The following is a 13,444-nucleotide window of genomic DNA, read 5'->3' as shown; positions in this document are numbered from 1 at the left end:
TAAATGGAAAATTAGTTGGCTCATCAATGAAACTTGGTTAATATTACTTGCATAAACCCATACAAATCCAAACAAAATTTGAAACAAATACCAACAACAAATTTGCCTCTGCTAACCAAAATCTGTGTGTTGTGCCTCAGACAAAAATAATCATATCCTTAGAGTTTGCATCCACTGTTTCTTTTTCTCCAGAAAGTGATAAAGATCATCAAAACCGAGTTTTTCTTTTACGGGCAGTGTACTTTGAATCAGCTGGAACTGTATTTCCCTTCCTGCGCATTTTTTCCTTCTTTTCCATAACCCACTCTTTTCCCTTTACCTTCTTGTTTAGTTTATGCTTCTTCCTTGGCCTGTGCCTGTCTGATACTAACACCTGCAGTGCAAAAACAACTTAGCGAGATGCATATAATGCAAGCTCAACAAGTTCACTCGTTAAAAGCACTTACCGACTGATTTTCTTCGTCTCCACTAATATCTTCATCATCAGAACAACTCTCACCATCTTCACCTTTTGCCTGTTGAGTGGCACTACTCAGCGATGCTGGTCCACAAGTGAGCACAAGGAATTCTTTTCTTGTCTTAGTGCTGTAACAATGACAAAGAGCTCCAGTTTATTTGAATCAAAACTTTCTACAAGAGTTGGTACATGGTTTTGGGAAAGTGGATGCAAGTTTGCTCAGAGTAATCCTCAGATTTTAAGACTTCCTTATTCTAATTTATGTATTTTACCTTTTCCATTTAATTATTATGTCAGAAAAAGTGAATTCAAGTATCACCTTTCCCAAGTGAAGCTACTTCATAATTTTAGTAAACATGGAGCCTATTATCTTTAGAACCAATTAATATTTCCAGCAGCTCTACTATCTTTCACATACCTATGTGGGAAATCAACAACTACACCCCCAGAGAACCCAGCTCGCATAGCAGATCCCAGGATCAGCTCACGTTGTGCCAAATTTTCAGGGTATACTTGTAAGACTGCCCTAGCTCCACGTGCCAAGCATCGGTATAATGACCCAAAGAATGCCCTAAAATGATACGATAATAATCAATCACACTACTACAGCAAATAAGGTAAGTAAATCGTTTTTTCATAGAGGAAAGCATGACTTAGTCAAAAACTCACAACATTCTTGCAAACTAAAAAGGATTAGGAGCCTATGAGGTAAGAAATCACATACTTCAATCTCAGACGTGGTTCATGAGAAGATCTGTCAGCATTGCATAACCACTAATTTGACAAAACAAAAAGGTAAAATAAAGTCAGCACTTAAAAGTTACACTAAAGGGTCATTATGGATTGCATATATTACATTTAAGAAAAGAATAAATATATAAAAAGGGGTGAAATGAACCTGCACAGCTGAGATACTTATAGCGCCATCAATAACTCCAGGGCGAACCCCTAAGCCCTACATAGTTCATCATAAAAAGTGATAAGTATATTATAAACAGAATGGCACACCGTACACATCAAAATTTATATACTTGAATGATTGGGTGAAAGAACGATTTGCCAGTTTAAATAGCCAAAATCATGTACATAAACATATATGCAAACACTGAGCATGTGTGGGGTGAAAGTGTGTGTGAAAGAGATAGAGAGGGAACTTCATCACCCACCACATATAAGTATTACAGTCAAACTTAGGTGTACAAACGAGTCCAAATATTCTCTTTCTAAGAAACAGTGCGTTTAGTTCCCAGAGTATGGTATCTTAGTTGATCTTCTTGGTAATGTCGACATACATGAGGTTATGAAATAAAAATTCCAAGTTTCCAAAAATCAAGACCTCAAAAGCAAAAAAATAAAAAGGGACTCTTGCTTGGTAACAGAGCACCTCTCACTTTCTTAGACGCTTAAAACATGTAGATTTAAAGGGCAATAATATAAACACCGTTGAAGTATAAACCATGAATACACTAGGATTCAGCAGAAAAATACAAGTTATAGCATCTGCCAGACTTCATCCTGGAAGCATAAATGTAAATATTCGGGAGTTTTGACTTACCTGGCCCATGTCGCCAAGTATAAGGTCACCCTCAGCTTCACGCTCCAATGCAACATCTGGATTTGTAAGAACAAATCATTTAACATTAAGGAGCACAAAGCTCAGGTCAACTAGCAGAGTTTAGCATACTGCATATGGAGTACTTAATATGAGGGTTAAGGGTAGCATACTTAGCATTGACCCAGATATATCTAGACCAATCCAGTGATGCCCGTGCTCAGTCAATGTCTCCCCACTCAGTCCAGATCCACAACCTGAACAAACCGGAGATTGAAACTCTCAATATAATCATAGAGATAGCAGGAAGAGGCACATAAATTTCACACAATGAATCACAACCAAGTCTAATGGTGAGGTATATACATCTAAACATATATGAATCACAACCAAGCTAACGGTGAGGTATATACATCTAAAAAACTATGAATCAATCAAAGGTGACAGCTTTGCTGAGTTTTGGTTCTATGATTCTTTTCAATAATAGTATAAAATTTCATTGCCCAAATAAACACAACAATGAAAGGTGTAAACTTGTATAGTTGTATGACAAAAAATGAGCAATGCAGCTCTGAGAAAAAATAAATAAAGCACAGGTTTAAAAATAATCACAACAAAAGTCATAGGTAATACTCCTATACTACTAATATGTAGATGATCAAACAGAATTAACTCTACTAATTGTTTACAAGCAGAATTAGCTGAATTACAATGATCATTCGACCGAATTCACAATTTGCAATGTTAGTATACATTCAAGCAACAAAATTGAGGCAAAACCCACACTGCCACACACACATTACATGTAAATACTATTACCAATATCAAGCAGCAGTCTTGGAACGTCATCATCAGGCAGAGCAAGAAGCTCCAGTGCTCTCTCAGAGAGTTTCGCCTTTTCCACATAAAACAAAAGCAGTAACACGATCAATAGACAGGAACTTCACATACTACAACTTCATCTAATGGGAGAATATAATAGAGAAATGTATTTAAACCTGAATATCGATGATACGAGATGATGAGGTGTATTTACGAGCTTCATCGTCGTTATAGAATATCTCCGGCGGCGCTTGCAGCTCCGGACGTGACGCCATCTTTTCCTACCAAAAGCAACTCCCAACTGTAATTGATGCTTTGAATTTAAGAATTCAGCTCAACTGATAAACCCCAGCCAAAACTCAACCCCCATCATCAACATATTTGCCACACCACTTTCTACCCAAAAATTAGGAAAATATGAAAAAGCTAACAACTCCTACAGCTCGATTTCTTCCTATATTTTCTTTTACTCCCAAATAAGAGTGCCCTTTTCTTATCTAGCTCTTTTGGCTTCTATGATGTCCACAAAACAACAATGGTGGACAAACTAATTCCAGAAGAAAGACAAGGCTACTATTGCATTGTAAAAAGGATACTTAAATAGAGAATCAAATATCTAAAATTGAATGTCAATCACAATTTACCCAAATAGTTAATTCTCAATAACAATAGACTTATCCTAATAAATGCAGAGATTAAAATTAGAACTGACTTGCGATCTTTTAACAAAGAGCTGAGAAGAGGCGGCAGCGGCGGGAAGCTGATTGATCGGCCGAGAATAAGGAAGAAAGGGGATAAATTATTTATTTATTTATTTTATTTAGGTCTTGTGTTTTTCTTTATGTAGTGGGCCAAAATAAGTTTAACATTCTTATTATTGGGCTTTTTGAAATAGATATTTGGGCCTCATTTAGTTTTAACTTATCAATAATATTTGCATAAGGAACTTTTAATTACTCCACAATAAGTATATATTTTAATTTTATTCAATGATGACTTTGATTTTTAAGTAAAATGGGTCTTCTTCCAATGTCATATTTAGTTTAACCATTTAATAACCATGTGGGTGATCAAAAGTATATCAAACAAATATCAAATGTAAATTTAGTTTAACCATTTCAAGTTTTCAACCATAATCTTTTAGCTTGATTACCTTCCTGTTATAGCTCAAAACCTAAATATTGAGATTATGATTGGAAATTTCTAATTCAATAATTTTTAGTCCGATTAACCCGCAATCGAGTATGTCTAACCAAAAATCCGATGGAATTGGCCGATTGATATCCCTAGCTATTTGTAGGATTTATTTTTATTTTGATAATAATTTTAGTTTTTAGGATTAATTGATGGACAAATCACTATGTTTTGTAACATCCTAATATTACTCTTTGAATTTGTACTTCTCCCCCGCCTTTCTTTGAGCTCACGTGCGCACACGTGGGAGGCTAATTCTTTACAAATTAGCCATATTAAGAAAGATAATCTCCATACAAAACGTACTAGCTATAAACACAAATGCTCTTTTTCATACATATATAATTGCAATTCTTGAAACTAAACACATAAACTCATATTCATTTCATACATACATATATATTATTGCAATTCTTGAAACTAAACACATGATATTCATTCCATACATACATAATTGCAATTCTTGAAACTACATATCGTCAATACTCAATAGTAACCAAGTGTGTAGTGTATGACTTAAATCAATAACAACATACATATATAAGTTATAACAGTATTAATTCATAGATTGTGAAAATAAATGACACCAAACTAGCTCATCTCTCATTAGATCATTACTCCCACATAGCACAATCCTCATTCTGCAAAACCCACAATTACAAAAATGTAAGTCACATATAATGCAAACATAGTGATACACATTTGTGTTACTGAAATAAATATAAAGATTACCCTAAATTAATTAATGCTGAAGATTAGGGTGACTTGGCTGAAGGTGGTATGTGTTGGTGTGAAAAGGAAGGGTTCCGAGGTGCAGATCATCTCCGAAAAACGGGAACTGGTTCATCAATGGCTGCTCCTCGACCAGCTTCAGCTCGGTTATCGCTTGTCGATGCTGCTCATTCTCCATGTTAGCTTGTTTCTGAAGCTGATTGCTCATTAGCTACTCATTCAAGAAACAAAAAAAAATGATATTTAATTAAATGAAATAATTATATGATATTAAAATAAATTGAATATGTGATTTATTTAGTATTTATTAAATTATTTACCCAATTGTACATTTCTTGATTCTCCTTCTCCATTAGCGCCTCCTACAATCAACACATTTCCAATAAAAGTTTAGCTCTAATTAAGCTTGTGTGTGTGTGTGTGTGTGTGTGTGTGTGTTTATATGTATAATAATATATGTACCGTCCTCTTTAGATTCTCCACTTGCTCTTGAATAAGCTGAAACTGAAATATGAAAAATAATTTGATTAATAAAATACTAGTGAGATGGCATGTGTATGTTAATATGTGATGTGGATCGGAAGAGAAAGATTTAGTTTTACTTTTCGAGCTCGGACTTTGTCTAGCGAGAGCTCGATCTGGTGCTCGAGATCGGCTAGCTCTTCATAGCGCAGGCCGCTCAAGTCGTCGGGTTTGTACTTGTGGATCAAGCTGAGCTCCAGATTATGCGTTTCGCTTCTCATTCGGCTCAATTCTTTCAGCACCTGATTCTGAAATTTAATTAATTTGTTTAATTAGCATATGTAGACAATTAAATAAGTTAGGAGGGCTAATTAATTACTACATCGTATCCAGCTGCTCCGGCGCCGTTGCCGTGTTCCGGGAATGAGATGCCTTTGGCGTTTGCGTACCTCTCTATGATCTGCTTCATGCTGCCAAGATTTAACAAAAGTAATTTTAAATTGATTGCCAAATAAAGAATTTAATTTGCTATGTTTTACTCATGAAATTATAGGGTGTGACTAGCAAACAATTTACCACCAAGATTTCATTTTGACCAATCTGATCTGATTAATTTTAACATTTTCAAGACTTTTTTCTGTGATTTTTCAAACATTTTACATACTACAAACATATATCAGGTTCATTTCGTCAAATTAATCTTGAACATGTTCAAAGAAATATTCTGTCAAAAATGTCACAAACATAGATGGATCTTGATAGTACATAATTAATGATGGAATTAGGGGTCAAATGGTCAGAGGCTGGTCAAAAAAGAAATTGATTACTTCTGCTCACATTCAGACACAAGAGAGAGACATGTTTAGACCTATTCTTGAAAAAGAAAAAAGAAAAAAAACTAAAAGAAATGGTGATTTGAGACCTGATATCAGAAGGGGTGCAGTACTCAGTGAGTTTGCCCTTGGTGGAGAAGACGATGAGCCCGATCTGAGCATCGCAGAGCACGGAGAGCTCGCGAGTCTTCTTCAACAAGCCCGAACGACGTTTCGAGAAGGTTACTTGCCTCCTCGTGCTGTTCTCGATCTTCTTCATCTCTATTTTCCCTCTCCCCATTCTTCTCCACCTAAAACCCTAAAAAAAGAGACATGAAATCATCCATTATTGGAATGGAGACAATTAGGTCGTGTTAATTTGTGGAAGGAGAAGGAAAAACACACACAAAGTTGGCTTAATTAGCCACTGCCACTGCAAGAGATTAGAGTAAACAAACTATGATCTAACTTTGGGAAAAGTGAGATGAATTAGAAACTTGCTGTGTGTTTGAAATTTTTTAAAATGAGAGAAAAAAATGTTGAGAGAGAGAGGAAATTTCGTTTACCTTGTTCTTGTCTGGTATTTAGGGCTTGAAATGTGACTACTGTCTTTTATAAGCAAAGAATATAATGCAATATGTTGTTCCCTTTTATAGTTGTGTGTATATGTGTGTCCATGTTATGTATGTACATACACCCCACACACAATACATACACATATATGTATAGGTAGGATTTATTCATGCATGCATATATTTTAATTTCTTTTAACGTGGTACAAAACACTATATGTATAGGTAGGATTTATTCATGCATGCATATATTTTAATTTCTTTTAACGTGGTACAAAACACTAAAGCAAAAAATACTGTAAGTTGGTAATACAAAAGTAGGGGTGAGCAAAAAAACCGGAAACCGAATATCCGAACCGAACCAAACCGAAATTTTGAAATTCGGTTCAGTTTTTTCGGTTTTTCGGTTCGGTTCGGTTTTTAAAATAAAAAAATTTCGGTTTTTCGGTACGGTTCGGGCGAAGAAAAAAATTGAAAAACCGAAAAACCGAATTATATATATATTCTATTAATTTAATATATTATATTATATAATATATATATTCTTTTAATATATTCTACTATATAATATATATTATATGTATTATTAATTTTATATTATATATAAATATTCTATTAGTATATATAAAATAAAATAAAATACACATATATAAATATATATTTATATTATATTTATTTTTTTTCAGGTTTTTCGGTTTTGTTCGGGTTTTTGGGTTTTTTAAGTTCGGTTTTCGATTTTTCGGTTTCGGTTTCGGTTTTTCGGTTTTTCGGTTTTTTGGGTTCGGTTCGGTTTGGATTTTGAACTAAATTCGGTTTTTCGGTTTTGGTTCGAAACCGAACCGAAACCCGAATGCACACCCATATACAGAAGCAATTCATAACAAAAAATATATCCAAAACAAATACAACAAAAAAAAGAAAAAACATCATGTCGTTATCTGTCAATCCTTATACACAAAATAATATGATCACACTGCAGCTTTAGTTGGAATGATAAGTTCCAAAAAATAAACTCAAAACAATCACAAGGTGCAGCCTATAAACATTGAGCGTCGACGGCCCAAAAATGAAAAACGTCAACTACAAAATTCTGATCTTTTAAAGACTTACTAGTATTACACCCGTGCTATGCACGAACTAAAATAATTTTAAAATATTAATTTTAGAATGTAATTAATTAACTAAAACCATAAACTCTATCACCAAAAGCTTCACTTAAATCTCCCACATTAAGAACAGCAACCTCAGACACAGAAGGAAGATTATAAGTTCTTCCATCTCTACCTCTTCTACCAAACAGCCCCAAATGAACATTCTTATTATTTTCTTCATGGCATTTTTCTTTGGCCCTTTGAAAAGTTTTTACTAACGCATTATTTTCGTCCAACATCTTTTGAATATCTGATATTATTTCGCGATGAAGATTATTTGCAACATTCTTTTCCCTAAAAAAATAGTATAATTACTTGGAAATTTAAAAAATAATAAATAAATAATTTTAAAAGTGAGAATTTAAAGCACATACCTCATGGACATCAACCTATTAGTCACTTCATTTTCTGTATCACAGATGTACAAGTGGGCAAATTTTGGCGAGCAACCATCTAACGGCAACAAACTGCAATCAAGTGGTAATTTTGGCCATGTAAACAGAAAATGGGAGGCGCACGATCGGTGTTCAAGCTATTATCGATTTTACCACCCAACGAAGTAAAGACAAATATTGAACTATAAGAGTGAATATTTTTCAAAAAGTGGACACTTTTCAAGTCTTTAGACGACATTAAATCATGTAAAACCTCTAGAGGACGAAGAAGCCTAGGAATCTCAATCTTCCCATTCATACAACATTTTTAAAATTTGGGTTTCTTTGCTTTAGACGGTTTGCCCAATCATTCTTCTTACGAAAAATATGCACCACAGAATGACCATAGAAATGAAGCATCACCAATATCCCAGAATTCTACAAAACATTAAATAAAAGTGAGCCAATAAAAATAAAACAATTTAGACATCACTATACTTTAAGTTTATCACACGGCGTTATGTCCACCCAAACAACTACTTTAATTTTAAAAGCATTATAATTATAATTGCAGGAGCAAGTTTACGTTGCTCGAACCCCATCACCAAGATGAATGCACACAACACAAGCAAAACTAAGCAATTAATTCAGCATAGAGACAGCACAAACAATAACCAATTTGAAACTAATACACAATAACCAATTTGAAACCGATACATTTAATTCTGTGAAAATATGAATTAACCGTTTTGCATTTAAAATTGAAAAATGAATCATTTAAACTCTTTATATATTACTCCATTTTTTAAGAAAAACGGTTGTTTTTAGTTTAAGTTTTAATATGGTCCGCTTAGTAACAACAAACGAAGAAAGTTAGGATTCAGCTAAAATATAAATACGTGGAAAATAATATTGTACATTTTTATAAAATGGAAAAATGACTCTGACCGTGAGACTAAAAATATTTACATCACACAAAACAAAAAAAAACTAAAGAATATATAATTACCACTTCTCCTAATGAGATTTAAGATATTGTTTATCAAAAGCTATAATTTAAGATTGCACCGGTGAGACACTTCCTAGTCGAGCTTCATTTCATTGTAATATAGTGACCCTATACACTAAAAACCTAAACCTTGAAACCTAAATCATAAACCCTTAACTTTAAAATATACTCATCATGATCTACAAATGAGCCAAATTTCAATAAAATTCTCCCTCCGTCTCAGTTCAATTTTACTTTGTTGATCACTTATTCTATTTTGGGTTTTAGCTCTGTATTCGATATCTTACACTGGGTCGGCCTACTTGATAATCCTTACTGATAGTAGAGGTTTTTTTTACCTGAATCTTGGCTGTAACATTTTATCGAATCAAAACCGTGGTTCGGTTTAGGAAAACCGGTTCTGGGCGGTTCCAACCGGAACCTCAAAAAACTGTAGGAAAACCGAGTCGAAACCGTAACCGCGATCACACCCGTGCTACGCACGGATTAATATAATTTTAAATATTGATTTGAGATTATAAATTAATTAAATAAAAGTAGAAACAATTTTATTATATTAAAATGACAAACAAAAAATACTGAGTATATAATATATATAGATCAAATATTAAAATATACTAATAGATACTACTCCCTCCGTTCCATAGTAATGGAAGCATTTTTTTCCGGCATGGAGATTGAGAAAAATTGTGTTGGGTGAAGTAAAGAAAGAAAAGAAAAAGGTAAAGAGATGTAGAGAGAGTAAAATAAGTGAGAAGAAATGTGTTGACTTTTACTAAAAAAAAAAGAAATAACTCCACTACAATGGAACGTACCAAAATGACAAAATGACTTCACTACTATGGAGCGGAGAGAGTATCAAACAATTAATCATAAATTATAATATACTAATGAGAGATAATAAAAATGAAATAAGACATATAGTACATCCAAATATAACCCTAAATTTAATAAATTCACAAATAAAATACCATATACTCCTGTTCGTGATAATAAATCTAAAATTAAATTAGAGTATATATATCAATATTACAAATGTTAGAATTATAATAAAAATAACATTCACATCAACATATAGAAGTGAGTTTATCAATATAATAATTGTCCATTTATAGACAATTTAAAATACTATAAATTATAGTTTAATTGTCTATTGTACTACAATAGTATACTAAGATTATAGTTTAAATCTTTAAAATTAGATTACTATCACAATTAGAAACACTGGAATAAAACAGTAGGTAATATTCTAACTATTACAATCAAAGAAAATGAACAACAATAAGTTGAATAGAAATTACAATGAAAATAATAAAACAAATCAAACTATAAGTTGAGTCGATGAAACCCCTTTTTTCCGCAAGACAAATTACTTCCAGCTATTTGCTCTCGGATTGACATATTGTTCCCATAGATAAAAGAACTTCCTCATAATGTGTAGAAACACTGATAACCTTAATGAAGCTTCGGGAATCAAGCAATATAATGCTCCTAAAATGCACACTAAAATATAGAAACCATTAGAAAGAAGGAAGAATGTTATTGTTGGTGTGTAATCCATTTACAAATCAATGGTTTTTATAGGCACAAAATAAGAATGCGAGAGGTTATGTAATTAAGTTTCCTTAAATCATAAAGTTAAAGCAACGAAGGTTACAAGAAATGAAAAGCCAAATTTCTGTCCATTATCATCCTCCACTACTCAAGCCATTATTCTCATAAGAGACTTCTTATTATTATTTTTTCTTAATTTCTTTGCACAATTAGTGAGATGTAATTTAATGTTCGAGTCTTGATATGCATGATTGAATTGAGACATAACATTAGTGATGGATCATAATATTAAATTATTTCAATCACACATTAAATCCAACAATATTTCAATTAAAGAATTAAATTATTTAAAGACATAGTTTCATAATAGTATTGCTAAATAGATTTTTTTTTACCATGTGTCATGTATGTACTATATGTGTTTTATAGGGTAGTAGTATTTACTACAGTGAAAACGGCTTGTTAAATAGATAAAATCTTTTCATTTCTCTAATTATCACACAATAAATACAACCTTCTTTATTTTTCCAATTCTATAAAAAATTTCATAATGGCAATCTTGTTATTTTCTCCAAAACTCCCCTTTAATATATGTATAAATTAGAAACACAATTACTTACATGGGAAAATTTTGAAAAACAACTAAAATTTAGGAAGAAAAAAGACATTCATAAGTTGAGAACAAATTATTTTTATCTTTTGTTTTTCTAAGTCGCTTCATTTGTGTTCCCTAATTATAGTTGGAACAACAAGAAAAAAAATTATTGTCCTTAATTGTATTTGAAAATATCCTTCTAGACTTTAAATCACGAACATCTCGATATGACAAAATAGAATTTTTTTGACGGACGGAGGGAGTAAAATGTTCATAAAGTGACAAAACTGTCTTAACCAATATAGAAAATACACATCCAGTTGTTATCCCTCAATCCTTTTACACCAAAGAATAAGCTTTAATCAAAACAATTATAGGGTGCCTCAAATTGAAAGTTGCTTGTTTATATACTTATTTTTTAATCCTTAATACTACTACAAATTGATATTTCAAGAAACACACTTACATACAAAGTAAGAACTATGTGGTTTTTCACAAAAGTAATACTAGTAGTTAACATGCAATATACATGCAGTGTACGTAAATGAAAAATATTGATATAGATATACTACACAGTAGTAGCTAGCTATAAATAAATTGCGAAATTAAATAAAATGTCAGACGAATTAATTAAGATTTTGCAAGCACATACATATATGGTGGGTGCTCTATCACTCTCATCCACAATTAATGCATCTATGATAGTATTTTTTTTATTTATATATAGAGAGAGGGAGGAATTATTGATATGAAAAATAAGTTAAACGTTTAATTGGAATGATATTTGGAAGAAATATGTCGTGAAATGTGTAAAAGGAAAAGAATGTTGTTGACGTCTAACCACCACTGCTGTATCCACATTGTGTCTGCGCACCAAATATTCCTGAGCTTTTCCATTTTTGCCAATTCATGAATAAAGGGACTCATTTAAAGATTTTCCACTTTAGGAAACTGTAAGATTTAGTTGTATGGACCATCACTTTATCAATAATTACTCCCGGATCCAGGATTTTTGATTTTGGGTGTCGTCTAGTCAGAGCACGGTCGGCGTCTCCAGCGCCAAGTGCCGACTCTTCTCCGGTGATGAAATAGTCATCCAAGCATTTGTCCCCATTCGCATACATCTCAAACAACTGAAAATGAATTCGTGCATTTTTATGGTACTTATTTAGCAGTATTACTTAATATATAAATGATATTATAAATTAATAATATTTTGCTGAAGTTGTTTCATGGACGAGTACATCTTTTACCAAATTTTTTGAAAATGAATATATATGTACATACGAAATTAAATGTATAGGGTAATGATTACTAGATATGGTGAGTCTAGTAGTTGTCTGACTATAGTTTTTTCCTGTATATTTTAAAATCTATAACCAAGGTGAATTATGGTTACATTATTAATTATCATGTTTATTGATCAGCACTTATATAGTTAATTACGTAGATGATCATTTACTATGAGTACTTGAACAAGTCTGATTAAAAATAGTATGGGGCAAAGTTTGTCTCATAGATATGAACTGAATGACGTTATTTCATTATTCAGAAATTTGAAAATATTAGGATTGCACTAATTAAAAGGCATTGCAGTGATTGTAACGTTTTGATCACGGTAAGAAAATTGAAATTTCAGATGAAGATTGCCATTTTCAAGAATTAGCCCTAATAACTACTCCATATCATTTAATTTTTGTACCAACAGCCTTACTCAAAATTAATAGTTTGACTCTCCTTCCACAGAAAGAAGGATAGGAATAGGAAAAGTGGAGATATTTTGTTTTACCAAAAGTGCGTATATATGTAATTGTAGTTTTCTGTGGTGGACCCAATAACTAAACCTCTTGTTGATTTAGAGAGACTAACATGTAGGTAATTTCATTTGAAGAGTGGATCGATTCCATAATGTTTGGTGAATCTCAAAGACTAATTCACTCGCTCATTTTTAGGCACTTCAAAGGGATCTCTAAAATTAAATTTGATTAAGGATGGATGAATCTATTTCACATGATTACACTTACACCCCTTGTGGTGAATTGCATGTATTGTAGTATCTGTTTATGTATTCCATTAGTCTGATAGTTTACATATATATATATTTACAAGTCACAACTATGAACTATCCCTAATCACTTCAGATGCACAAACACACCAA

At 32.4% G+C, this 13,444-nt stretch overlaps 2 protein-coding genes across 3 annotated transcripts; both read right to left on the bottom strand.

Annotated features, from left to right (window-relative positions):
- Positions 1-3,622, bottom strand: LOC121760347 (18S rRNA (guanine-N(7))-methyltransferase RID2-like). 2 transcript variants are annotated; one of them, XM_042156034.1, is made up of 10 exons: positions 3,544-3,622; positions 3,008-3,132; positions 2,829-2,904; positions 2,183-2,266; positions 2,013-2,068; positions 1,356-1,412; positions 1,182-1,231; positions 876-1,028; positions 447-585; positions 1-373 (listed from the first exon to the last, which is right to left on the bottom strand). In XM_042156034.1, the coding sequence occupies exons 2-10, from the start codon at positions 3,104-3,106 to the stop codon at positions 209-211; spliced, it is 879 nt and encodes a 292-aa protein (XP_042011968.1). In that variant the 5' UTR covers positions 3,107-3,132; positions 3,544-3,622; the 3' UTR covers positions 1-208. The 2 variants fall into 2 exon arrangements, with proteins under 2 accessions (XP_042011968.1, XP_042011965.1); XM_042156031.1 differs by having other exon boundaries at positions 3,008-3,112; positions 3,544-3,615.
- Positions 3,623-4,539: 917 nt separating this feature from the next.
- On the bottom strand, positions 4,540-6,447 carry LOC121771438 (MADS-box protein defh21-like). The gene is made up of 8 exons (XM_042168225.1): positions 6,439-6,447; positions 6,142-6,350; positions 5,599-5,689; positions 5,360-5,527; positions 5,220-5,261; positions 5,078-5,119; positions 4,758-4,968; positions 4,540-4,666 (listed from the first exon to the last, which is right to left on the bottom strand). Exons 2-7 carry the CDS (start codon positions 6,330-6,332, stop codon positions 4,768-4,770), a joined length of 735 nt encoding a protein of 244 aa, XP_042024159.1. The 5' UTR covers positions 6,333-6,350; positions 6,439-6,447; the 3' UTR covers positions 4,540-4,666; positions 4,758-4,767.
- Positions 6,448-13,444: the final 6,997 nt, after the last annotated feature.

This window comes from Salvia splendens, chromosome 2 (assembly GCF_004379255.2).
Source record: "Salvia splendens isolate huo1 chromosome 2, SspV2, whole genome shotgun sequence".
NCBI classification, from domain to species: domain Eukaryota; kingdom Viridiplantae; phylum Streptophyta; class Magnoliopsida; order Lamiales; family Lamiaceae; genus Salvia; species Salvia splendens.
Note: the sequence above shows the minus strand (reverse complement) of the source record. Positions and strands in the feature narration are given on the sequence as shown.

Coding starts and splice junctions, on each gene's coding strand:
- LOC121760347 (XM_042156034.1), bottom strand. CDS start 3,106: ATGGCGTCACGTCCGGAGCTGCAAGCGCCGCCGGAGATATTCTATAAC. Junction 2,267..2,828: donor AAGACTGCTGCTTGATATTG/GTAATAGTATTT, acceptor CGGTTTGTTCAG/GTTGTGGATCTGGACTGAGT. Junction 2,069..2,182: donor TATATCTGGGTCAATGCTAA/GTATGCTACCCT, acceptor TTACAAATCCAG/ATGTTGCATTGGAGCGTGAA.
- LOC121771438 (XM_042168225.1), bottom strand. CDS start 6,332: ATGGGGAGAGGGAAAATAGAGATGAAGAAGATCGAGAACAGCACGAGG. Junction 5,690..6,141: donor TGCACCCCTTCTGATATCAG/GTCTCAAATCAC, acceptor AAATCTTGGCAG/CATGAAGCAGATCATAGAGA. Junction 5,528..5,598: donor GAGCAGCTGGATACGATGTA/GTAATTAATTAG, acceptor ATTAAATTTCAG/AATCAGGTGCTGAAAGAATT.